Source organism: Oryctolagus cuniculus, chromosome 14 (genome assembly GCF_051225735.1).
Source record: "Oryctolagus cuniculus isolate XC-2025 breed Fujian yellow rabbit chromosome 14, ASM5122573v1, whole genome shotgun sequence".
Taxonomy (NCBI): Eukaryota; Metazoa; Chordata; class Mammalia; order Lagomorpha; family Leporidae; genus Oryctolagus; species Oryctolagus cuniculus.
In genome coordinates, this window is record NC_142880.1 from 1,182,775 (window position 1) to 1,206,976 (window position 24,202).

At 64.3% G+C, this 24,202-nt stretch overlaps 2 protein-coding genes across 3 annotated transcripts in view; both read left to right on the plus strand.

The window, feature by feature from the left end:
• Window positions 1-2,081, plus strand: part of IQGAP2 (IQ motif containing GTPase activating protein 2) — a 187,791-nt gene extending 185,710 nt beyond the window's left edge. Inside the window, 1 exon segment of the mRNA NM_001082161.1 lies at window positions 1,865-2,081. Coding sequence (NP_001075630.1) covers window positions 1,865-1,978 — 114 coding nt within the window. The 3' untranslated portion in view covers window positions 1,979-2,081.
• A 7,335-nt stretch (window positions 2,082-9,416) lies between these two features.
• Window positions 9,417-22,085, plus strand: F2R (coagulation factor II thrombin receptor). 2 transcript variants are annotated; one of them, XM_089312879.1, is made up of 4 exons: window positions 9,417-9,575; window positions 14,796-20,845; window positions 21,008-21,211; window positions 21,441-22,085. In XM_089312879.1, the coding sequence occupies exons 1-2, from the start codon at window positions 9,488-9,490 to the stop codon at window positions 15,986-15,988; spliced, it is 1,281 nt and encodes a 426-aa protein (XP_089169005.1). In that variant the 5' UTR covers window positions 9,417-9,487; the 3' UTR covers window positions 15,989-20,845; window positions 21,008-21,211; window positions 21,441-22,085. The 2 variants fall into 2 exon arrangements, with proteins under 2 accessions (XP_089169005.1, XP_051694642.2); XM_051838682.3 differs by lacking the exon at window positions 21,008-21,211 and having other exon boundaries at window positions 21,212-22,085.
• Window positions 22,086-24,202: the final 2,117 nt, after the last annotated feature.

Genomic DNA, 24,202 nt, shown 5'->3' on the forward strand with positions numbered 1-24,202 from the left:
CCTGCCGCCCACAGTGCCGTTCCTGCTGCCCACAGTGCCATCCCTAGTGCCCACAGTGCCATTCCTGCCACCCACGGTGCCGGCCCTGGTGCCCACGGTGCCATCCCTGGCGCCCACGGTGCCGGCCCTGGTGCCCACGGTACCGGCCCTGGCGCCCACGGTGCCGTCCCTGGTGTCCACGGTACCGGCCCTGGTGCCCATGGTGCCATCCCTGGCGTCCACGGTGCCGGCCCTGGCGCCAGCTTCGCAGAGGCCTACACGAGCCTCCAATGCCAGAACTCCACTGCGGAGCACGCGAGGTTTTTAAGGCTGCGACTGACAGTGACCGGGGTGGAGTGGGGGGGTAAAATGCTTTCAGACGGCAAAAGGGAGTGGTCAGTTTTCCTGTGAGAGCAAGGGAATTTTGTAAGAGTTTCTTACACCCACTTTTTTCCACGGTTGGGTTCAGAAGAACCAAAGAGCTTATGCAAAGCAGATGTTTAGGAAAAGAGCGGCGGCTCTGCCGTGTGAACCCTCCGTCCTCCCACAGGACGGCTGGGGACGGCCGCCCCGGGAACTCCAGTCGCTGTGCAGAAACAAGCTGGGGGAGGTGCAGCCAGAGCCCACCCAGCGGCTGTTCGTAGCCCCCTCAGGTTAAAGAAGGGGCTGCAGTTGTGCAGTGTCTACACCAGTCACTTCGCTGAGCCGGGCAGTGACGTCAGCCCTGGCCTCCTGCCTCCCCCACCGCCCACGCAGGCCAGGGCCCTTCCTCTCTGTCCAGCAGCCCGGGAAAGCTCAGGCCAGAAAACCAGGCCGAAAAGGCCCTGATAACGGCACGGAGATAGGGTGCAGAGATAGGGTGCAGAGAGGAAGCTGAGACACAGTGCGGCCGTGGCCACAGCCATGGCCATGCCGAGGATACTGAAGTCACGTGCTGCCTTCTGCCCTTGGGGGACTACACAGGGCAGCTGGCGGGGGTCCTCCGTGCTTCCTGTCGCTGTGGGGGTGAGACACCCCGCAGGACACCCCTCAGGGGCGGCTGGGCCCCGGCAGACACCGTCCGGGCTGCTTAGACCCGAGGCCCCTGCCGTCACCCACTCACACAACACCATCTGTTCCCATGACAGCTGACTGTTGGCAGATGGCCACGGACCCCCGGGGGCTCTGTGATTCGCAGGCACCACGCAAGATACAAATGTAGGGCCCCTCCTCAAAATTGTTACAGATTTTGGGACAAGAATCTGAAAGCCTGAAACCGTGCAGGGCTCCTCTGAGCGTGGCCCCGGGTCGCTGGCAGCCGGAGCCTCAGAGAGGCCAGATGGCTGTGTCCAGGCAGCGTGTGCCTCCACGCGGGCTGGTCAGTTAGCCAGGAGGACGACGGCCCGGACTTCCGTGGGAGACGGGTGGGGAGCTTGAGGGGGTCCCGTGCTTCCAGGTCCTGCCTACCTGGTCCTCTTCCTACCTGAAGAAAGCGCTAGGGCCGCGTCGTGCCCGGTGGAGAATTCTGTGTCCTGCAGGCCAGCATGGTGTCCTGTGTCCGAGGCTGACGCACACCTCCTGGGGCTCTCACACCGCCCAGCAGGATGTGTGGCTTGTGTGGCAGGCGTGTGCGTCTAGCATTCAGGCCCAGCGTCCGGCGAGCTCTGCCAGCCCCCCCACCCCCACCCCATGGCAGGTGAGGCTCCCGGGGCCGTCACAGCCGGCCGGTGTGAGGTCGTCCTGGCTCTGCCCTGCTGCAGGCGCCTCCGCAGCGGTTCCCGCGGCTGTGCCCGCCCGGCGCCGTGTCCTCACGCACGGAGAAGCTGGAGACGCCGTGCGGGTGACGGGCGGCTCCGCGCCCCGTGCTCACCGCGGCCTGTGTGGACGCTGCTCCCCTCCCTTCCAGGACCTGCTCGAGATGCAGTATGAGGGCGTGGCCGTGATGAAGATGTTCGACAAGGTCAAGGTGAACGTGAACCTGCTCATCTACCTGCTCAACAAGAAGTTCTACGGGAAGTGAGGCGGCCGCGCCTCGCACCGGGCCTCACCGCGGAAGGGATGCGTTGAGTATTTTTTTTAAACACGATCAAAATCACTGCTTAGAAACGTGTGATTTTTTTTTTCAAAGACCAAAACTGTCCTGGAAAACGTACCCATGTGCCTTCTTGCCAAATCCGTGCCACGCTGGAGTGAGACGTGGAGCTGGTGGGTGTGGGGCGCCGGCGGTGCCGTGGCGACACCGTGGCTGCTGTCAGCAGGAGATGCGCTGACCGGGCCCCGTGTCACCCGGCGCTGTGAGCGGTCCGAGCGCCCTCCTGAGCCCCGGGACGCTTCCTGGATTTCTTGTTTTTCTCAGCCGTGGGGAAATAGAAACCTGATGATTTGAATGAATTATTAGACAGTTCTAAGCCCTGTCTTCTGGGAATTACTGATTTTAAAGAGAAATTTTGTGCAATTCAAAATGGGGTTTCCCGAGTGATTGAAGGTGACGATCACCCTGTCCCCTGTCCGTGCTGAAGCCTGCGCTGTATGCGGTCCGTTCCTGGAGGGGAAAGCACTACTGGGCGGGCCAGGGCCCGGGACGACCCCTGCCGTGCGCCCGGCCCCGCCCCGCCCCCACAGCTCAGCTCAGCACTTCAGCTGTGACGCTATGAAATCGGTGTCTAGATGGCTCCAAAGTGTATTCTCTGCAAATTGTTTTACGTAAAATAAACATTGCTTAATGACATGGATTTGGCTTTTATCTTAAACCCAAATCATTTCATGGGCACAAGATTCCTGATGGGGCGGAGCAGGCAGACACTGCCCGGGCACTGTGCTGGTTGTCCTGTCGCCGTACCTGGTACCTGGTCACTGCACTGGTCACCTAGTGCTGGTCACTCCAGTCACTGCACTAGGTACCCCAGTCACTGCACTGGTCACCCTAGTGCTAGTCACCCCAGTCACTGCACTAGTCACCTAGTGCTAGTCACCCCAGTCACTGCACTAGGTACCCTAGTGCTAGTTATCTCAGTCACTGCACTAGTCACCCCAGTCACTGCACTAGTCACCTAGTGCTAGTTACCCCAGTCACTGCACTAGTCACCTAGTGCTAGTTACCCCAGTCACTGCACTAGTCACCCTAGTGCTAGTTATCTCAGTCACTGCACTAGTCACCACAGTCACTGCACTAGTCACCTAGTGCTAGTCACCCCAGTCACTGCACTAGGTACCCTAGTGCTAGTTACCCCAGTCACTGCACTAGTCACCCTAGTGCTAGTTATCTCAGTCACTGCACTAGTCACCACAGTCACTGCACTAGTCACCCTAGTGCTAGTTACCCCAGTCACTGCACTAGTCACCCTAGTGCTAGTTATCTCAGTCACTGCACTAGTCACCACAGTCACTGCACTAGTCACCCTAGTGCTAGTTACCCCAGTCACTGCACTAGTCACCTAGTGCTAGTCACCCCAGTCACTGCACTAGTCACCCCAGTCACTGCACTAGTCACCCTAGTGCTAGTTACCCCAGTGACTGCACTAGGTACCCTAGTGCTAGTTACCCCAGTCACTGCACTAGTCACCCTAGTGCTAGTTATCTCAGTCACTGCACTAGTCACCACAGTCACTGCACTAGTCACCCTAGTGCTAGTTACCCCAGTCACTGCACTAGTCACCCTAGTGCTAGTTATCTCAGTCACTGCACTAGTCACCACAGTCACTGCACTAGTCACCCTAGTGCTAGTTACCCCAGTCACTGCACTAGTCACCTAGTGCTAGTCACCCCAGTCACTGCACTAGTCACCCCAGTCACTGCACTAGTCACCCTAGTGCTAGTTACCCCAGTCACTGCACTAGTCACCCTAGTGCTAGTTATCTCAGTCACTGCACTAGTCACCACAGTCACTGCACTAGTCACCCTAGTGCTAGTTACCCCAGTCACTGCACTAGTCACCCTAGTGCTAGTTATCTCAGTCACTGCACTAGTCACCACAGTCACTGCACTAGTCACCCTAGTGCTAGTTACCCCAGTTGCTGCACTAGTCACCCTAGTGCTAGTTACCCCAGTCACTGCACTAGGTACCCTAGTGCTAGTTACCCCAGTCACTGCACTAGTCACCCTAGTGCTAGTTACCCCAGTCACTGCACTAGTCACCCTAGTGCTAGTTATCTCAGTCACTGCACTAGTCACCACAGTCACTGCACTAGTCACCCCAGTCACTGCACTAGTCACCCCAGTGCTAGTTAACCCAGTCACTGCACTAGTCACCCTAGTGCTAGTTACCCCAGTCATTATACTAGTTACCCCAGTCACTGCACTAGTCACCCCAGTGCTAGTTAACCCAGTCACTGCACTAGTCACCCTAGTGCTAGTTACCCCAGTCATTATACTAGTTACCCCAGTCACTGCACTAGTCACCCTAGTGCTAGTTATCTCAGTCACTGCACTAGTCACCCCAGTCACTGCACTGGTCACCCCAGTGCTAGTTATCTCAGTCACTGCACTAGTCACCACAGTCACTGCACTAGTCACCCTAGTGCTAGTTACCCCAGTCACTGCACTAGTCACCCTAGTGCTAGTTATCTCAGTCACTGTACTAGTCACCACAGTCACTGCATTAGTCACCCCAGTGCTAGTTAACCCAGTCACTGCACTAGGTACCCCAGTCACTGCACTGGTCACCCCAGTGCTAGTTACCCCAGTCACTGCACTAGTCACCCCAGTGCTAGTTAACCCAGTCACTGCACTAGTCACCCTAGTGCTAGTTATCCCAGTCATTATACTAGTTACCCCAGTCACTGCACTAGTCACCCTAGTGCTAGTTATCTCAGTCACTGTACTAGTCACCACAGTCACTGCATTAGTCACCCCAGTGCTAGTTAACCCAGTGACTGCACTAGGTACCCTAGTGCTAGTTAACCCAGTCACTGCACTAGGTACCCTAGTGCTAGTCACCCCAGTCACTGCACTAGTCACCCTAGTGCTAGTTACCCCAGTCACTGCAGTAGGTACCCTAGTGCTAGTTACCCCAGTCACTGCACTAGTCACCCTAGTGCTAGTTATCCCAGCCACTGCACTAGTTACCCTGGGTGCTGTACTAGTTACTCTAGATGCTACACTAGTTATCCCAGTCACCGCACTGGTCACCCTAGTGCTAGTTACCCCAGTCACTGCACTAGGTACCCTGGGTGCTGTACTAATGACCCTAGTCACTGTACTAGTTACCCTGGGTGCTGTACTAGTTACCCCAGGCACTTTACCACTTACCCCGGGTGCTATACTAGCTACCCCGGGCGCTGTACTAGTTACTCTGGGTGCTATACTAGTTACCCCGGGTGCTGTACTAGTTAGGGCTCAGAATAAGCTGCTGTGAGGAAGAGACTGGAAGCCCAGTGCTGAACAGGACAGAATGGGTTTTTCTGAGAGGTCCCTGGGGTCATCCGGGATCAGGCTGGCCAGTCGGCTGGAAGGGAGGACAGGCCGGGGCAGGCGGGGTACACAGGTGCCTCCCGCTGGCATCCCGTGGGCCTGGCCGTCGCCGCAGGCTCCCGGCTGGCTGCATGGACCGAGTCCTGCCCTGGTACGTTCCATGACAACCCACAGGGCAGCTGTGAGAACCCGGGTTCAGCCGCGGCCCAGGCACAGGAGCAGAGCATCTGCCCGGCGCTGTGAGGCCCCCGACACACGGCCTGGTGCAAGAGGAAGAGACACGCGCCGTGGAGCTTGATTACGGCAGCTCCCTCCCCCGCCGCGTACCCAGCCCTTGGCCGCAGCCAGGTGAGGCTGCCGCTGCCCCCGCCTCTCCGTGACATCACACAGGGACTGACACCAGCACGGGTTGTGCTGGGGGCAGCCACCCTGACCGGCAGCCCCGTGTCCTGTGAAAGGGAGGGTGGTCCCGGGAGGGGTCCGCTGAGCACTTCCCCAGGGCGGTGCCTGACACGCGCCCATTCCTGCCTTGGCTTCCAGGTGCAGGGAGCGAGCCTGCTGCTTCGGTGAGTGGGTGACGCGTGTTCTCCGTTGTCATGTGTGTGCGCTGGCCTGGCTTCTGCAGGAGTCGTCAGACGCAGGGAAGCTTGGCCTGGGGGAGGAGGCTTGCCCGCTAGGCGGCTGGCGTTGGGAAGTGGGGACGGAGCAGGTGCATGGTAGTTAGGGGGCTGAGGCTCACTCGCAGCCCCCAGCCCCAGGAAGCCTCGGTGGGGATGTAGAGGGCCTGGTGTGGCCAGAGCTGCGGCGTCCTGCCAGGGCCCCCTGCCTGCCAGCTCGCCATCTGCGGCCGCTTCCGAAGACCGAAGACCGCCATGGCTGCGTGAGCCGTGGCTGTGTGAGCTCTGCCGGGCAGGGTCAGTGGGTGACCCAGGGGAGGCCAGTGACAGGACAGCAGGTGTCGGGGCCCCGTGGTCACAGCAGGACTTGCTTCCCACTCGGTCCCAGGAGCACTGGTTGATGGCACGGATCAGGTCTGACCCACTCGTGTTGTCTGGGAGGCGGGCCAGTGGGGGGTGGCGGCGGGGCGGGGGGGTCCTTAGGTGGCTGGTTGGGAGCAGTGCTCGTGGGCAGGCTGGTTGTCCAGGCCTGGGTGGGCCTGAGGTTCTGTGTCCTGGCTCCCCACGTGGCCCTCTGCACACAGCGTCCACACCCTGGTCACACCCAGACCAACAGGGTCACCCAGCCATGGCCCGGGAGCTGCGGGATCCAGGAGCTGGGTATACCCGCTGCCTTCCTGAGGGGCTCTTGGGTGTTGGGCTGTAGAAGGGAAAAGTTGACCGACATCAGCTCGGGTAGAGCAGACAGCCAGGGAGCCCCGGCCCCAGCACTCCTAGGAGGCAGCCGTCCGACCCCCCGACCCCGCCCCACCCACTGAGCTCTGGGCTGTCTCACCACGGGGTGGGGGGTTCACTTATGTATTTGCTTTTTTTTTTTTTTTGACAGGCAGAGTGGACAGTGAGAGAGAGAGACAGAGAGAAAGGTCTTCCTTTGCCGTTGGTTCACCCTCCAATGGCCGCCGCGGCCGGCGCGCTGTGGCCAGCACACCGCGCTGATCCAAAGCCAGGAGCCAGGAGCCAGGTGCTTTTCCTGGTCTCCCATGGGGTGCAGGGCCCAAGCACCTGGGCCATCCTCCACTGCACTCCCTGGCCACAGCAGAGAGCTGGCCTGGAAGAGGGGCAACCGGGACAGAATCCAGTGCCCCGACTGGGACTAGAACCCGGTGTGCCGGCGCCGCAGGCCGAGGATTAGCCTAGTGAGTCGCGGTGCCGGCCGTATGTATTTGCTTTTAACCCGCTGAGCAATCTGGGAGTCCAAGTCAGCGGGCTACGTCCTGGTAGCCGCCATGCGTGTGGGGGCGGGGCCTGGGGGCTGCCATGCGTGTGGGCATGACAAGAGGCGTGATTCATGACGTAACGTGTAGGACTTTGGCCATGGGAGCAGGCGGATGGAGCAGGCTGGCCGTGCCTCAGCCGACTGTGTGTCTCGCTCAGCTAAACTCAGGACTCCATTAAAGCAGCCGTCTGTGCTCCAGGGCCCAGAGCTGGGTTCCTGGAGCTCTGAGCCCAGGGCCTGGCCGTGGCCTCTGGCAGGGGGCGGGCGCAGGAGGAGGTCATCGGTCCTTGGCAGCGCTGTGTGAAGGTCCTAGCACTGAGAGACCCTCAGTGCGGCCTCGCTGTGACCGTATGAGCAGCCAGCAGCTCCCAGCTGGCATGTGTCCGTCGGAGGTGCCGGCTCATCGCACGCAGCGGGGACGGAAGTTTTGGAGTTTCGTTTTCTTCACAGACACTGAGCATGGCCTTGCTGGGCGCCCCACACGCCAGGGGTGGCCTCTGAGTCTGTCCATTGCACGACAGGTGGAACAGAGAGACAAACTTGACTTGCGAGTCCAGAACGCCGGACCAGGTTTGTGCAGCACAGGCCGGGGACAGGCCTGCTGGTGGTCAGCGGGCCACTGCACGGCCGCCCACTGCGGTGCTGTCTGTGCTGGCGTGGAGGAGCTCACGCCTGCGTCCAGGAGAACCCGCTGTCCTCGTGTGAGCTGCGGTCTCAGCACGCTGTCTGCAGCCGGAAGGGACAGGTTCTGCGGGCACACTCTGGGGAGCCTTGGGCAGGGGCGCAGGGACCACTTACCGGCCAGAGGGAACTGCCTCCTCTCACCTGGGGTTAGCTCTCGGCTCAGGACGTTGTCGTGTTTGTGTGCAAACTCCGCCAGCAGCAGGCACCCGGGGGCCCGCACTCCTGGGTGACGGCGACACAGAGCAGAGCCAGCGAGCACCATGAGCGGCACCGGGCTCCCACAGGACGCCGCCCTCCCAGGAACCCAGGGGACTTCAGTTCTCGGAACGCGGAGTTAAACGCCGCCTGTTCTGCTCTTCCCAGCACACAGCTGCGGAGCGAGCGAGCGCCCTGGTCCCAGCTCCACCTGGGGGAGTGCTGCTGCCGAGGCGCGGCCCGGGGGGCTGGCATGGCGGCAGAGCCACTGGAGACACCACAGCTCCCCCACGGGCCCCCAAGAGCACGCGGGCTCCCCGGGGCTTCCTAGTCTGGGGACAGAACAGGAAGGAGAAGGCGTCACCCACAGACCACACACGGGGCCAGAAAGTGCTGGGAAAATGCCTCTCGGAACCTGCCAGTAGTCCATGGATCGACGGATTAATGAACTTGACCAAACTTTAGGCCCAACTTACATCCGTATGCGTCTAAAAATCTGCACAATGTGGCTGCGGTGGACAAGCAGGGTGCACATCACTTCACGTTAGAAGATTAAAGAGTGACACTAAAGAAAGTAGCCAACCCGTGTGAGGGGCGGCGCTGTGGTGTAGCGGGTAAAGCCACCGCTTGCAGTGCCGCATCGCACATGGGCGCCAGTTCGAGTCCTGGCTGCTCCACTTCCCATCCAGCTCTCTGCTATGGGCTGGGAAGGCAGTAGAAGATGGCCCACGGCCTTGGGCTCCTGTGCCCACGCGGGAGACCTGGAAGAAACTCCTGGCTCCTGGCTTCTCTCTGGCCCAGCCCTGCTATGGTGGCCATTTGGGGACTGAACCAGCAGATGGACGCTCTCACGCTCTCTGCCTTTCTAATAAAATTAAAATCAATAAGAAGGAATTGTTGAAACACCATAACCAATAGAACAATAGATGAGCCGACGGGCGGCACGCTCGGGAGCACCGTGTCCACTTCGCCGCGTCCAGCCCTGCACACACGGCGCTGCTGCGGAACCGGAGCCGCGTCTGCGCCAGCAACCCGCGGTCTGGGTCCCCAGGGCCGCGCGCGTCAAGGGCGCCGGAGCGGGCCGGGGGTTGGGTCCGGAGGCAGCGGCCGGTCTCGGTAGGTGGCGACCCAGGGCGAGCGGCAGGCGCGCGCCGCGCGGAGGCAGAGGAGTGCGCCCCCCGCGGCTCCCTGGACCCCCGCCCGTGCGCCCGCGGTAGCCCCGCCCCAGGCCCCGCCCCCAGCGTCTCCCCCGCCCTCTGGGCCCCGCGCCCGCCCCCGGCTCCGCCCCTCCAGCTCCGCCAGTGCCCGCGCGCCCGCAGACCCGGGAGAGCGGCCGCGACTCGGGACAATGGGGCCGCGGCGGCTGCTGCTGGTCGCCGCCGGCCTCAGCCTGTGCTGGCCTCTGCTGAGCGCCCGCGCCCCACACCGCGACCCAGGTGAGCGGCGGGAGCGGGTCGGACCCTGAGTCCAGCCCCGAGGGTGCCCGGCCGGTCCCCGGGGCCGCAGTGCGCCCCGGAAGCCCCCGGCGCGTGGCTGAGGCCGGAGCCCTGCGCGCGGTGCCCGCGGACGTGGCTGGGGGGGGGGGCGCAGGGTGGGGCAGGGGCGTCCCGCAGCTGGAACGCCTCGCCCGCCGGTCAGGCCGCCTGCCCAGGTCAATAGGGCAGACGGCTTGCTCGGCCGCGCTCCGGAGCTGCGGGCAGGGCGTCCAGCCGGTCACGCCCGCGCGCTGTGACAGACGCGGGAGCCGTCGGGGCCCGGGTCGGGTGGGGACGACGTGGGTGGGGGGCGCCCCACTCTCGCCGTGTACACTTGGCCTTTGGGGCGTCCCAGGACCGCAGCCCGGCGCGGCCGTCGGGGAGCCCGCAGGCTGGTGGAGACGCGGTGGGCAAGATCGGGGCCCCTGACCGGGTCCTGCCACGTCCCCTGCTTCCTTCCGTGAGACGGACAGCGCAGAAAGGGACTGGCCGGCGTCCGCGGGGCCTGGAGCCTCGCAGGGAGTGGGGGGTGGGGGCGGCAGGAGGGAGGCTGAGGGCAAAGTGGCCGGCTGTCTGCTCTCTCCAGCCTGGCGCCACCCGCTCCCTCTGGAATCGCCTGGTTAAGGCGGGGACTCGGTTCCTCCTGCCGGTTCTGAAAGCTGGGCTCGGCTCGGAGCAGACGCCAGGTTCTGTCCGGCAGTCCCGAGTGCCGGTGCCCACTGGCTAGCCCCGCCCAGGAGTGCCCTGCTGAGAGCTGGTTCCTCAGCTTTCCTGGGGCGCCCTGGCACCGCCCATTCTGCTCTGCGTGTGCGGGGTGCCTCTGCCTGTCACTCTGGGGGGTGACCGGGAGAACCCCCCGGGATCTGGTCCCTGGTGCATGCATGGCTGTGCGCAGCGTTTCCCACCTGCTCCTGCTTTGTGGCTTCTTCCCCGCTGCCTGTCTCCCACTCACTCCCACCTGCAGCCCTGCAGTGGAGACCTGGCGCTGTGGCCGTGCTCTTTCTGGGGTGAACTCGGCTGGGCCCCCTCCCGCCCCACCCCGTGACCCGGAGACCCCCTGAGCCGGGTGACGAGGCGGCGTCTGCGGGTGCTGCAGAAGGAGCTCCCTGAGAAGTGAGCGAGGTTCCTGTCACTTTCATGACGATGCGTCTGTAACTTTAGGAGGCGTGTGCCGCGACCCCTGGTTCAGTGACAGGCTGGAGACCCGGCGCTGGGGTCCCGAGGCGGTTTTCGGTTTTCCCTTGTGCAAACCACGAGTGAGAACTGGAAGCCATGGAGTTGCTGCGCAGGTAGCGAGGGCACCACGGCCCTCACCCAGGAGTTGCCCTGCGTGCTCTCCCGGAACATCCTACACAGTCTGCGTTCCTGCTGTCGCTGTAGCTGATTCCATAACCCCTGCCAAGTCGCCCCCGGGGTTCACAGCCGTGCCGCGGCAGCAGAACCCCGGCTCCCGGCTTTGGGAGGAAGCCGCCCCAGGGCTGCTCCTGGTGGGTCGCTCGGGTCGGGGGCCGCAGCAGGACAGGGAGGGGTGCGGGGCCCAGCGTGGGACCTGTGGGAACGGAGGTTCCCGGGAGGCAGCCGACCCCCTGCACTGAGCATCGAGCTTCGGTTCTGCCTGGCGTCTCGTAAGAAACAGGCAGAGAGAGACAGAGACTGATAAGACAGAGAGAGAGAGAGAGAGAGATCTTCCATCTGCTGGCCGCAGCAGCCAGGGCTGAGCCAGGCCAAAGCCGAGATCCAGGAGCGCCATCCTGGTCTGCGGCTGCTGGAGCCGTCACTGCGGGCTTCTCGGCGTTAGCAGGAGTGGGGTCAGGTCAGAGCAGCCAGGACTGGCAGCCCGCAGCCGGACCCCGGCAGGCAGAGGCCCCGCCCCCTGCGCCACAGCGCGGCCCCCGGCGGCCTCCTGTGACCCTGCGGCCAGCGTGACCCTCTGTGCCCCTGCGGCGCTGCTCGTCCACTCGCTGCTCTTGAACCTGACCCTCTCTCGAACGGCATGACCTGAAGTCACTAGGGGACGGGGCCCTCCCACGTCCCACACTGCAGCGTCTGGGCTCGAGTCCCGGCTCCACTGCCGACCCAGCCCCCTGCTCATGCACCCTGCGCCGTGGGGGAGACCTGGAGAGGAGCTGTCTGCTCTCGTTCAAGTTGAACCCTAGCTCTGCTGCTGTTGAAGACGTGGCTGCACCCCTGGGTCCTGTGCGCTTTGCTGGGAACCTGGGAACCTTTGTGGGAACCTGGGCCTGGCCCTGGGCCTCTGCTCATTCCCCCAGCTTGAGCCACACAGGGCAGCACGGAGTCCTGCCGGCTGGCGGCTGGGGGAGGCCGCCGTGGACTCGCTCCCAGGGTCAGGCGGGAGAGGCATGGCCCAAGAGGGCGCCCTGTGGTCGTCCAGTCCCGCAGCCCCGTGTCGTCCAGTCCCGGGGCCCCGTGTGGTCGTCCAGTCCCGCGGCCCCATGTGGTCATCCAGTCCCGCGGCCCCGAGGTGCTTGGAGAAGCCGGGAGGCTGCAGCAGGGCAGGTCGGCTGACTTGAGGACCCGCACTGCTCTTTCTGCAGAGTAACAGCCAAAGCACAATGACTCACTGGGCACGGGCCCCTGACCGCAGCTCTTGACCCCTGAGCCGGGGGGGGGGGAGGGCAGCGACTCCCACGGAAACCTCAGCCCGAGAGGCCGGCTGGGGGCGGTTCTAGTCGCCTTGCTTGCTTGCAGCCTTCTTTGGTGCTGCTGTGTGGTGTTTTTGTTTTTTTTTTTTTTTTTCTGACGTTCTTTAATTTCACAAAAACCAGAATATCAAGCCCTGATGGGAGGAAGGGTAACGCCTTCGGCGGTGACATTCGACCAGGGGGTTTGTGTTCTTCCTGGCCCGGGGCTGTGACGCTGGGTTTCCAGGGTGTGACGTCGGCACAGGTCGGCCGAGCGGGGCTGTGCTGTGGTGGCCAGGCCTCCCTCTCGGCTCCCATGCTCACTGTGCTGGCTGAGGCACCAGGGAGGTGCCGGCGGACTCGAGATGGGTGTGGAGGGTGTGTCTTCAAGGGAAGGAAACGACCCTCGGGCAACTCAAGACTTGAAACGGATCTGCAGCTCCGAGTCTCTGGGCTAGGTGCTCTGCGACCTGTGTCCTGGGCATCGGGACATTGGAGTACGGTGCCCAGGTCCCACCATGTCCGAGAGAGTGTGAGTGCATGACACGGGACTTTGTTTATGGAGTGTGACCGCAGAGGAGCCAACTCCGCCCCTGTTCCTGGGGGAACCCAGCCGGAGTAGGTGGTACCTCGCGGTTCCCACCCCATGTGCCTCTCTGAAACCCCTGTGATTGAGGCCGGGACTCGGGGCTCCCTCTGGCCATTCCGCCCCTGGGATCCCAGCGTGCTGTGTGGTGCCTGGGGTTGCACGCTGTTGCAGGCCATAGGAACCACGGTTTTGTCTCTGGGCCTCCGCTGAGACCCTGCGCGGCTGGTGCAGGTGTGTGTGGGCTGCCCGCCCTTGGCCAGGCACCGTCTCCCCGAGGCAGCTTCAGATGGGGTCTCCCGGCTGAAGGCTCATGCACCCTGCCTGGGTGGGGCCGAGTCAGTGTGCATGCTCAGCTGGGGGCGCCCTCCCCCTGGGGCCGAGTCATGCAAGGCTGAGGACGCCCCCCCAAGTCAGCGTGTAAGGCTGGGGACACCCTCCCCTGGGGCCGAGTCAGCGTGCACGGCTGGGGGCGTCCCCCCCACTGCCTGCTGTGAGCCTGCACCTCTGCAGCTGGCACATCCCCCCCACCCCCTACCCCCAGCTGCTCACAGCGCTCCAGGGAAGCTGCTCGTGTGGGTGCCTGTTTGTTAGGGCATTGGAAGGACGCAGTGACCGGCGTGGGGCAGGGCGCACGTGGGACCTGGTGTGGGGCATGGCACACATGGAGCGTGGAGTGGGGCCGGCACTTCCATCCCCGCTCTGGGGCCACCCCCAGGAGCCGGCTGCTGTTTGTGTGGACACGGGTCCTTTGGGGTTTGGAGCCAGCCTGCAGCCCCTGTCCCCTGCCCAGAGGTTGGGGTGGGAGGGGCGCTCTGCCCACCCTGCCCCGGAGAGCAGCTGCCACCATTGCACACGGGACACAGCACTCTGAACTTCAGGACAGGAAGTGGGGCGAGACCCCATGCGGTCACAGGACCAGGCCAGGGCGCTGAGACAGGAACCCCGTCCCTGGCTCCAGACCGCCCCTCCTCCAGCCTCCCCTCCCGCCGCCTCAAGCCCAGACCCTGCAGGCGCGTCCAGAGGCTTCCTTGCATCGGAGGTCTGGATGTGGGAGGGCCTCCCTGCTGCCCACTCTCTGCGCTGCTGCCCTCCGCCCTCCTGGACACCCCTGGGCACAGCTCCACTGCTGCAGACCCTGGCGGAGGTGTGAGGTCCACGGCTCCTGTCCAGCCTCCTGCAGCAGGAGAGGGGCCAGCATCGCCGGAGCTGCTTCCCACCCCCGGCACCCAGGGCCCAGCAGAGACCCCGTCCCTGTGCCCTGGGGCAGTGTCTCCCAGCCGCTCGTCTGCCCGCTATTCCCCGTGAGCCCTCGCAGGGGAGGAGGGTGACAAGGGAGGAACGCGCCTTCTGTCCACGTCTGGTGAATCGCCAGAGAGCCCAGGTGGCCCGGGGTGGCCTGGAGGCACTCGTCGCTAGGACAGAGCTGGGGAGGCGGGGGGCGGAGGTGGCGGCACCTTGTGGCTCTGTTGGATGGAGGTTTGGACCCAGAGGTGGCGAGGCACTTGGGACAGCTGCTGTGTAATCAAACGAGTGCAGGGGCCGGTGCTGCTGGCCTGGGAGCCCCGCGCCCTGCTCTGAGTGTGCCTGCAGCCCCAGAACTGCAGGAGCCCCTCAACACCCCGGTGGGCTCAGGGAAGCCTGGGTAGATGAGAGCGAGCCCTTCCACCCGCTGGGTCGCTCCCCACGTGGCCGCCCGGCCGGGGCTGGGCCCGATGAAGCCAGGAGCTTCTCTCGGGTCTCCCGTGGCAGGCAGGGGCCCAAGCACTTGGTCCGTCCCCGGCTGCTTTCCCAGGGGCATGGGCAGGGAGCTGGATCAGAAATGGAGCAGCCGGGACCCGACCCAGGGCTCATCTGGGATGCCGGCGGCATAGGCAGTGGCTTCACCCGCTGCACAGCGCCGGCCCCTCTTTTCCCTTTGAAATCATTCACCTTCTAAATTCCGTTTTCCAGGATTCGGCGCAACCAACCACACCGTGGGTCCCCGGACCTTCTTTCTCAGGGAGTCCGACCACGGGTTCGAGCCGTTCCCCATCGACGAGGACCAGGAGCAGAACGCGAGCGCGCTGGCTGAAGCCAGGCTGCGCCCCGCCAACCACAGCCGCCCGCCGCCGCCGCCGGCCGTGTCCATCTCCCCAGAGGCCGCCGGGTACCTGAGCGGCCCCTGGCTGAGGCTGTTCATCCCCGCGGTCTACACGGGCGTCCTCGTGGTCAGCCTGCCCCTGAACGTCATGGCCATAGCCGTGTTCCTCCTGCGGATGAAGGTCAAGAAGCCGGCCGTGGTGTACATGCTGCACCTGGCCACGGCCGACGTGCTGTTCGCGGCCGTGCTGCCCTTCAAGATCAGCTACTACTTCTCCGGCAGCGACTGGCGGTTCGGCTCGGGGACGTGCCGCCTCGTCACCGCGGCCTTCTACTGCAACATGTACGCCTCCGTCCTGCTCATGACGGCCATCAGCGTGGACCGCTTCCTGGCCGTGCTCTACCCCATGCGGTCCCTGGCCTGGCGCACGCTGGGCAGGGCCTCCTTCGCCTGCCTGGCCATCTGGGCCACGGCCCTGGCCGGCGTGGTGCCGCTGCTCCTGCGGGAGCAGGCGGTCTGGGTCCCCGGGCTCAACGTCACCACGTGCCACGACGTGCTCAGCCAGGGGCTGCTCGAGGGCTTCTACGCCCACTACTTCTCCGCCTTCTCGGCCGTCTTCTTCTTCGTGCCGCTGCTCGTGTCCACCGCCTGCTACGTGTCCATCATCCGCTGCCTCGGCTCCTCCGCCGTGGCCAACCGCGGCAGGAAGTCCCGGGCGCTGCTGCTGTCCGCCGCCGTCTTCTGCATCTTCCTGCTCTGCTTCGGACCCACCAACGTGCTCCTGGTGGCGCACTACGCCTCCCTGTCCCGCGAGCCCGCCTCCGAGGCCGCCTACTTCGCCTACCTGCTGTGTGTGTGCGTGAGCAGCGTGAGCTGCTGCCTGGACCCGCTGGTCTACTACTACGCGTCATCCGAGTGCCAGCGGCAGCTGCGCGCCCTGCTGTGCTGCAGAGAGAGCGCCGACGGCGCCAGCTACAACAGCAGCGGGCAGCTGGTGCCCAGCAAAGGGGACACCTGCTCCAGCCACCTGGCCCACAGCGTCTACAAGAAGCTGCTCACCTAGCCAGGGCTGCCGGCTGCTCACGGAGAGGACGCGCGGGGCGCGCACGAGCTGCGGACTCGTTAGTGATCTCCAGGACACGCTCGTTAGTGATCTCCAGGACACGCGTGTCTGAGCTCAAGCCGGGCGGCCCCGGGGCTGTGTGTGGCCAGCATCACTCTCCCAACACGCCAGTGCACTTGCTCTGTGTGTGTGTGCACACGCTCGTTCTGATTGCCGTGTGTGTGTGTGTGCACACGCTCGTTCTGATTGCCGTGTGTGTGTGTGTACACGCTTGTTCTGATTGCCATGTGTGTGTGGTGTGTGTGTGCACACGCTCGTTCTTGCCCTGTGTGTGCACACGCTCGTTCTTGCCCTGTGTGTGTGTGTGCACACGCTTGTTCTGATTGCCATGTGTGTGTGGTGCGTGTGTGCACACGCTCGTTCTTGCCCTGTGTGTGCACACGCTCGTTCTTGCCCTGTGTGTGTGTGTGCACACGCTCGTTCTTGCCCTGTGTGTGTGTGTGCACACGCTCGTTCTTGCCCTGTGTGTGTGTGCACACGCTCGTTCTTGCCCTGTGTGTGTGTGTGTACACGCTCGTTCTTGCCCTGTGTGTGTGTGTGCACACGCTCGTTCTTGCCCTGTGTGTGTGTGTGTACACGCTCGTTCTTGCCCTGTGTGTGTGTGTGCACACGCTCGTTCTTGCCCTGTGTGTGTGTGTGCACACGCTCGTTCTTGCCCTGTGTGTGCACACGCTCGTTCTTGCCCTGTGTGTGTGTGTGCACACGCTCGTTCTTGCCCTGTGTGTGTGTGCACACGCTCGTTCTTGCCCTGTGTGTGTGTGCACACGCTCGTTCTTGCCCTGTGTGTGTGTGCACACGCTCGTTCTTGCCCTGTGTGTGTGTGTGCACACGCTCGTTCTTGCCCTGTGTGTGTGTGCACACGCTCGTTCTGATTGCCGTGTGTGTGTGTGCACACGCTCGTTCTTGCCCTGTGTGTGTGTGTGCACACGCTCGTTCTTGCCCTGTGTGTGTGTGTGCACACGCTCGTTCTTGCCCTGTGTGTGTGTGCACACGCTCGTTCTTGCCCTGTGTGTGTGTGTGCACACGCTCGTTCTTGCCCTGTGTGTGTGTGTGCACACGCTCGTTCTTGCCCTGTGTGTGTGTGTGCACACGCTTGTTCTGATTGCCGTGTGTGTGTGTGTGCACACGCTCGTTCTGAGTGCATATGCTCTGTATCCCAGCGATTGTGGAAATACCCACTCCCTGATTTGACACGCGAGGCCTGGGTGGGTGCCGTTGGCCCTGACCTGGGAGGACGTCCACGCACAGGGAGGGGTCCCGCGGCTCGTGCGGCTGGTGTGTTGAGGTTGTTCCACGGCGGGTGAAGTTGTGGAGGGAGGAGGCTCTGTGTGCAGGAGGATGGACAGCGTTTGCCTCGGAAGCACTTGGAATTCTTAACCGAACACCGATGAGAACCCTGTGTGGGCGCGGGCACCCCTCTGCCGTTCTGTGCACGTGTGTCGGGACGGAGCCTGGGTCCCAGCGGTGGCCACGGCCGGCACGCAGAGCAGCCAGCCCTGAAGGGGGTCCCCACACAGCAAACTCGCAGCTGGATTGGCCTGTGATGTGTGTGATGTGTGTGCTGTACAGGGGTATGGTGCGGGTGCCATGCGTGTGCCACGTGTGGAGAAGCGTGGTGCAAGTGCCATGCGTGTGCCACGTGTGGAGAAGCGTGGTGCGCGTGCCATGCCTGTGCCGCGTGTGGAAGAGCGTGGTGCAAGTGCCATGCGTGTGCTGTGTGTGGAAGAGCGTGGTGCGGGTGCCATGCGTGTGCTGTGTGTGGAAGAGCGTGGTGCCGTGCCGTGCGGGTGCAGGACAGAACGGGCGTTTCCAGCGGCCGTGGGCGAGAATCGGCCGAGGAGGGTGGGCGTGTGGGTGCTGCCCGGCTGAGCCTGTCCCTCGGGGTGGAGCCGCGCCGTGGGGCCGGGGCTCTGAGGGCGGAGGGCGTGGCCGAGTGCTGACCCCGTGATGAGCGCCTGTGGAAAGTCTTCCTGAGTCTCACTGCATTGTCTTTTTTTCCTCACGGAAAACGGTGACATTGAAACCAAAACGGGAAGCCGCAGGGCCAGCGCTCGGCTGTGTGAGAGCAGACGCTCGGGCGCCGCGTGGAGACCCCCGTGCTCCTGCCGTGCGTGGGAGTGGGAGGGGGTTGCCTGGCCGTCAGCACCAGGTTCTACCCGCAGGGCTGGGGGCAGGCTGGCCCCAGGGAGGCGCAGTGGGGCAGCCGGCCCCGCCCCTCGGCTGCTGTCCTAGCACAGAGTCCAGAGGCCACCGTCACCCTGGCCAGCAGAGGCCAGCTTCCTGGGCGGGTCCGCGGTGTGGGGGATGGGCGCTGCCGCCCCCGTCGGTCACCCCGGTGTCGCCCCTCCTGAGTGCAGGTGCGGCTGCCCCTCTGTCCCCTCGGGGAAGAACAGGGAGGGGCCGGGCCGGCTGAGGCTCCCGACCTCCCCCACCCAAAGGGAGAGCTCGCGTTCCCCCACCCCCACCCCCACCCCCCAGGCAATGGCGGGCCCTGGAGGGGAGGGGCCGAGGCGGGGCGGGGGGGCGGGGAGGGCTGCGCTGTGAGTGGGGGGCGCAGGTGCGCCTGGCTTCCGCGCCGCCCCCGCCGCGCCGCTGCCTCCTCACCCACTGCCCCATCCGAAACCGCGAGGCAGGACGAACCCCTCGCCCCGTGGGTGGCGTCTCGCGGGTGCTGGTCCCCGGAGGTAAAGCTAAGCGGCCACGACCACCTCGGGCGGCGGGGGAGGGGTAAAAGCAAAGTCTGCCCGCGCCCCCGAGTTGAACACAGCTGTGGGGGGAGCTCTGGGCGCCGGGGGAGTGTCGGGGCGGGGGTGTGCTGAGCGGGGTGGGCCTGGCCCGGCAGAGGGGCCCTCCCCTCCCCAGGGAGCTTGGCCCCCAGCCGCTGTTCTTTCGCACAACTGGCTTGCGCTCCCAACTCACGCTTGTCTGTTTGCACCGAGTCAGAAATAGCCCGTTTAGGGAAATGGACGACTTGGCTCTTGGCCAGGGGCTGGAAGATGTTAGGCCACACTCAGCCAGCTGCGGCACATCTCGCGGGAGGGCTGGGGTCGGGGAAGGGGTGGGGGAGACAGCCGGGGGACATCCTGTCCGCAGGTGCCGAGGGGGAGCCCGGGGAGACTTCCTGGTGCAGCCGCTGTGCCGTGTGGCTGTGCCTTCAGCCCCTGGCCCGGTGTGCAGGGTGAAGCAAGCTGTGAGGTACGGCGGTGACCCCTGTGGGTGCCCACGCCGTGGCCAGTTCAGGCTCTGACCGTTCCTGAGCGTGGAGGTCCTTGCTGCGTCTACCCAGGCCCATGGCGTCCCCAGATTGCGTGGTCAGGTGTCCCGGGGTCGCTGACCGGTGGGCTCTCCCGGCCTCGCTAAGTTGGAGGAGGCGGAGGCACAGGTGCTGACTATGTTGGGTGAACACGGCTCCCAGCTGCAGGCCGTCCCACGGAGTCTCCAGCTGCCCCGCGGCGGGGCATCCGTGTCTGGAAACTGAAGTGAGCAGGTGCCATGTGGCCCACAGGTTGGGAAGCTGTCATGAAGTCCGGTTTTCAGGCAACCACTGTGTGACACGAGGAGGGGGATTCCTGCAGCGTGCAGTCTCAGCCCGCCGGGCTGGGGGCAGGCTGCTTCCGAGCACGGCTTCTCCCCAGGGCGGTCTCTCTACCCAGTGGAGACCCGGCTCTGGGTTTGTGGTCACGGAGACCACGGACTCTGCTGATCTGGAAACAGATGGAAAGCCAGGGGCCGCACTGAGCAGGGTCCTGGAATTCAGATTACACGGCAGGTGCGCCTCCCACCCTGGCGGCTGTGTGGTTATCGCTGCAGGAAGTGACTCAGGAGCCCGGGAGAGGTCGGCTCCGAAGGCAGGTGGGGGCCGTGGCCGGGCTGCCGTCCGGCGGTCTTAGCACCGCGCTGTGCCGCTGGCTGCGTGCTGAGCTGCCGCCCGACACGTCCAGGGCGGGAGGACGCCCTGCAGAGCCGCGCCCACGGGCACGAGCGCGGTGTGCCTTGGCTCCTTCTTCTGAGCTAGTGGCCGGGAAACCAGAAGTGGAAACGCCCATGGAGGACGCGGTGTTGGGGGGCCCGGGGTCCGCAGCCCTGGGATTCGGCAGAACCCCCAGGCCTGTGCTCAGCCCCGCCGCAGGCTGCCGGCAGCTAAACAAGGCCCGCGCCGGCCCCTCACGCAGCCCCTGCTGAGAGCCGTGGGCCGGGCAGGGAGGGTGCGATGGTGCACAGGGCCCACGAGGACGCTGCGTGTCCAGTCCACGCAGCGCAGCCGGCCCGGGCATAGGCATGGTTTGGCTGCCGGCCCGGGGGGCTCGGTGAGTGCAGCAGCTCCCCAGGAGCTGTGGGCACGGTGGCCCTCGGGCCTCTCCTGAGGCAGACTGGCGGCCCGCGAGGGGAGCTGAAGTCCTCGTGTCCTGGCAGGCTCTCCGCGGCCGCGTCGCTCTGTCGGGACATCGGGCGTTTCCAGCGTGCTGCTGGCGCGACGCAGTCAGGATCGGCTGTGAGGGCAGCGGCCTGCTGCCTGCCCCCGCCAGGGTGAACACAGCTTGAACGGCCGTGAGCCCCTCCAGAAGCCTTGGCACAGCCCCCTGAGGGGCTTCAGTGGCGACTCTGTGGGTTAGAAGACAGCACCGGGCCAGGAGTGGAGGGGGATGTGTGCTGTCCAGGCCTGGCTCAAGGGTGGTGACCGCAGGCCCTGGTGCTGGCTGGCGTAGAGCTGGGTGACCGCAGGCCCTGGTGCTGGCTGGCGTGGAGCTGGGTGACCGCAGGCCCTGGTTCAGGGGGGCTGGGTGACCACAGGGCCTGGTGCTGGCTGGCGTGGAGCTGGGTGACCTCAGGCCCTGCTGCTGGTTCAGGGGGGCTGGGTGACCACAGGTGCTGGTTCAGGGGGGCTGGGTAACCGCAGGTGCTGGTTCAGGGGGGCTGGGTGACCACAGGTGCGGGTTCAAGGGGGCTGGGTGACCGCAGGTGCGGGTTCAGGGGGGCTGGGTGACCACAGGCCCTGGTGTGGGCTCAGGGGGGCTGGGTGACCACAGGTGCTGGTTCAGGGGGGCTGGGTGACCACAGGTGCTGGTTCAGGGGGGCTGGGTGACCACAGGCCCTGGGGTGAGTTCAGGGGGGCTGGGTGACCGCAGGCCCTGGGGTGAGTTCAGGGGGGCTGGGTGACCACAGGTGCGGGTTCAGGGGGGCTGGATGACCACAGGTGCGGGTTCGGGGGGGCTGGGTGACCGCAGGCCCTGGTGTGGGTTCAGGGAGGCTGGGTGACCACAGGTGCTGGTTCAGGGGGTCTGGGTGACCGCAGGCCCTGGTGTGGGTTCAGGGGGGCTGGGTGACCGCAGGTGCTGGTTCAGGGGGGCTGGGTGACCACAGGTGTTGGTTCAGGGGGGCTGGGTGACCGCAGACCCTGGTGCGGGTTCACGTGGAGAACTCGCTGGCCCCAAGGCTGCTGAGTCGGCCGTGGGTCACCGTCGGGGGTCAGTGACACCACATCTGCTGGGGGAAGCAAAGACTGGAAGTCAGCGCAGGGGCAGAGCCTTAGGGAAGTTCAGGGGAAAGCAGAGTTCAGAGCGAGCGTGTCTCGGTGAGAAACAGCGGAAGTCTGTGCCGGCTTTGTCGCCACGTTTTCATCGACCTTGCGAACACCTCGTGCCTGACGCTCTGCACCACAGTCAACCTCCTGCAGCTCTGTTTCCCGTGCCTCTGTGAAGGACGCTCCCGCACAGGTCCCTCCGTGCCGGGTGAATCCCTGACCCTGGGAGCCCCCGCCAGAGGTGAGACAGCGGCTGAGGGGCGCAGACACGTCACCCGCGGAGCCCTTGCCCTCGGGCGGCCACACAGCTGCCGCGTGCCGCGGAACCCGGCTCCTCCCGTGGCTGTCGGCAGCTCCCCAGCAAGTGCCGGGGAAGCGAGGAGAGACGTGGCGGGTGGGCAGCGCGGGGGACACGCTTCAGCAAGCTGACCAAACGTCACCGCTGTTGGAAACACTCGGAACTTCCCACCTCATTCTGGGAGCCTGGCCTTAACAATAAAAGAGCCATGGACGCAAGCAGGCGTCGCAGCCTTATTTGCACGTTACAGAGGAGCAGAACTCGCGCAGCTGCGCGGTCCGGGCCGACTTCTCCCCGGTGGCAGGCCTGTTGGAAGTGGTGCGGTACGTGTGTGCGATGCAGAGAGACGTGCTCATGTGATTTCACTGTAGGATAAAGATTTATTTGAAAGGCAGAGTTAGAGAGAGGGAGAGAGCTTGATCTTCCACCTGCTGGTTCACTGCCCAAAAGACCCCAACGGCCAGGGCCGGGCCAGCCTGGAGCCAGGAGCCTAGAGTTTCATGCAGGTCTCCCGTGTGGGTGCAGGGGACCAAGCATTTGGGCCGTCTGCTGCTGCTTTCCCAGGCATGTTTGCAGGGAGCTAAACGGGAAGTGGAGCAACTGAGACTCGAACCCGTGCCCATACAGGATGCCTGCATCACAGGTAGCAGCTTAACCCACTGTGCCACAGCGCTGGCCTCATACTATTTAATTTTGTAAAAGGCTGGGACCGGCACTGTGGCGCAGCGGTTAACACCCTAGCTTGAAGCGCCGGCATCCCATATGGGCACCAGTTCAAGACCCAGCAGCTCCACTTCCGATCCAGCTCTCTGCTATGGCCTGGGAAAGCAGTGGAGGATGGCCCAAGTCCTTGGACCCCTGCACCCACGTGGGAGACCCAGAGGAAGCTCCTGGCTCCTGGCTTGGGATCGGTGCAGCTCTGCCCCGTTGCGGCCAACTGGGGAGTGAACCAGCGGATGGAAGACCTCTCTCTCTCTCTCTCTCTCTCTCTCTCTCTCTGCTTCTCCTCTCTCTGTGTAACTGACTTTCAAATAAATTAATCTTTAAAAAAAAGCGGGGGGGGGGGTGCTGAGGGTGGGCTCCTTCCCTAACAGAACAGTGGCCGTGGAACAGGACACGGTGCGCGGTGGGCAGGCCAGCCAGGGTCTCACACCAAAGATGAGCAATACAAGTGCTTCCGTGCCAACATCCTCCCGCAGCCGTCTGTGGGACGCCGGGATGCGTGTGCGGGTCCCCAGCAGGGGCAGCACTCAGCACCCACAGCCAGGCGCCAGAAAGCCTGCTCCCTGCTTCCCCATGGAGGAGCAGGCATTGTGGTCCCCAAGCAAAACAGCTTTGTTAGGATGGAGCCACGGTGTGATTGTGTTAGTCCTCTTAGAATGAGCGTGTGTGTCTGACCCATATTCTGTTACCCAGTGTTTGAAAAGCCAGATTAATTCTCCCATGGATCCTGTTTCGTTGGTCTTTGTTTATTTGAAAGGCAGAGGGAGAGAGGACAGATGGACAGACAGAACGACGGGCAGCTTCCATTTGCTGGCTCACTGCCCAAGTACCCAGGAGAGCCTGAGTGAAGGGGCCCCACTGCTTTGAGCTGTGGCCTGCTGTCTCCCGCCCTGGCCTGCTGTGGCCTGCTGTCTCCTGCCCTGGCCTGCTGTCTCCCGCCGTGGCCTGCTGTCTCCCACCATGGCCTGCTGTGGCCTGCTGTCTCCCACCGTGGCCTGCTCTCTCCTGCCCTGGCCTGCTGTCTCCCACCCTGGCCGGCTCTCTCCCGCCCTGGCCTGCTGTCTCCTGCCATGGCCTGCTGTCTCCCGCCCTGGCCTGCTGGAGATGGACAGCAGGGGGGCTGAGCAGGAGCCTGAGTGACTGCAGGCCACTGAACCCCACCTTGACAGTGAGCAGGGAGCAAGGGAAAGGAGCCAACCACAGCTGAGGCCCCTGACGTCAGAGTCCTGCCCCCCTTCCTCTCCCTCCGCGGCTCTGCCCAGGCCACCTCCAGGGAAGCAGCGATGGCCTACCGCGAAGCCCGGTGCGCCCCGCGTTCCCAGAACATTGGCGACCGCCTCGCTGCCACTGCTTCCGTGGTCACCGCCCACCTGCCTGCTGTCCAGCTGCCGACGCAGCTGTCAGGTGTGGCAGGAGACAGGTGCTCTGCAGGCGGACAGGTCCCCGGGTGACAGCAGAGCGGGACCGGGCAGTCCCGCGGTGGGCGAGGCCGTGGGGGCGCAGGAAGAGTACACAAGGGCCGCCCCACCCACCGCCCAAGGGTGGTCCTCACGCCCTCGGCGCTGACTCAGGGCTACCTCTGCCGCGTGGACCTCGCGCGCCGGAAGCAGGC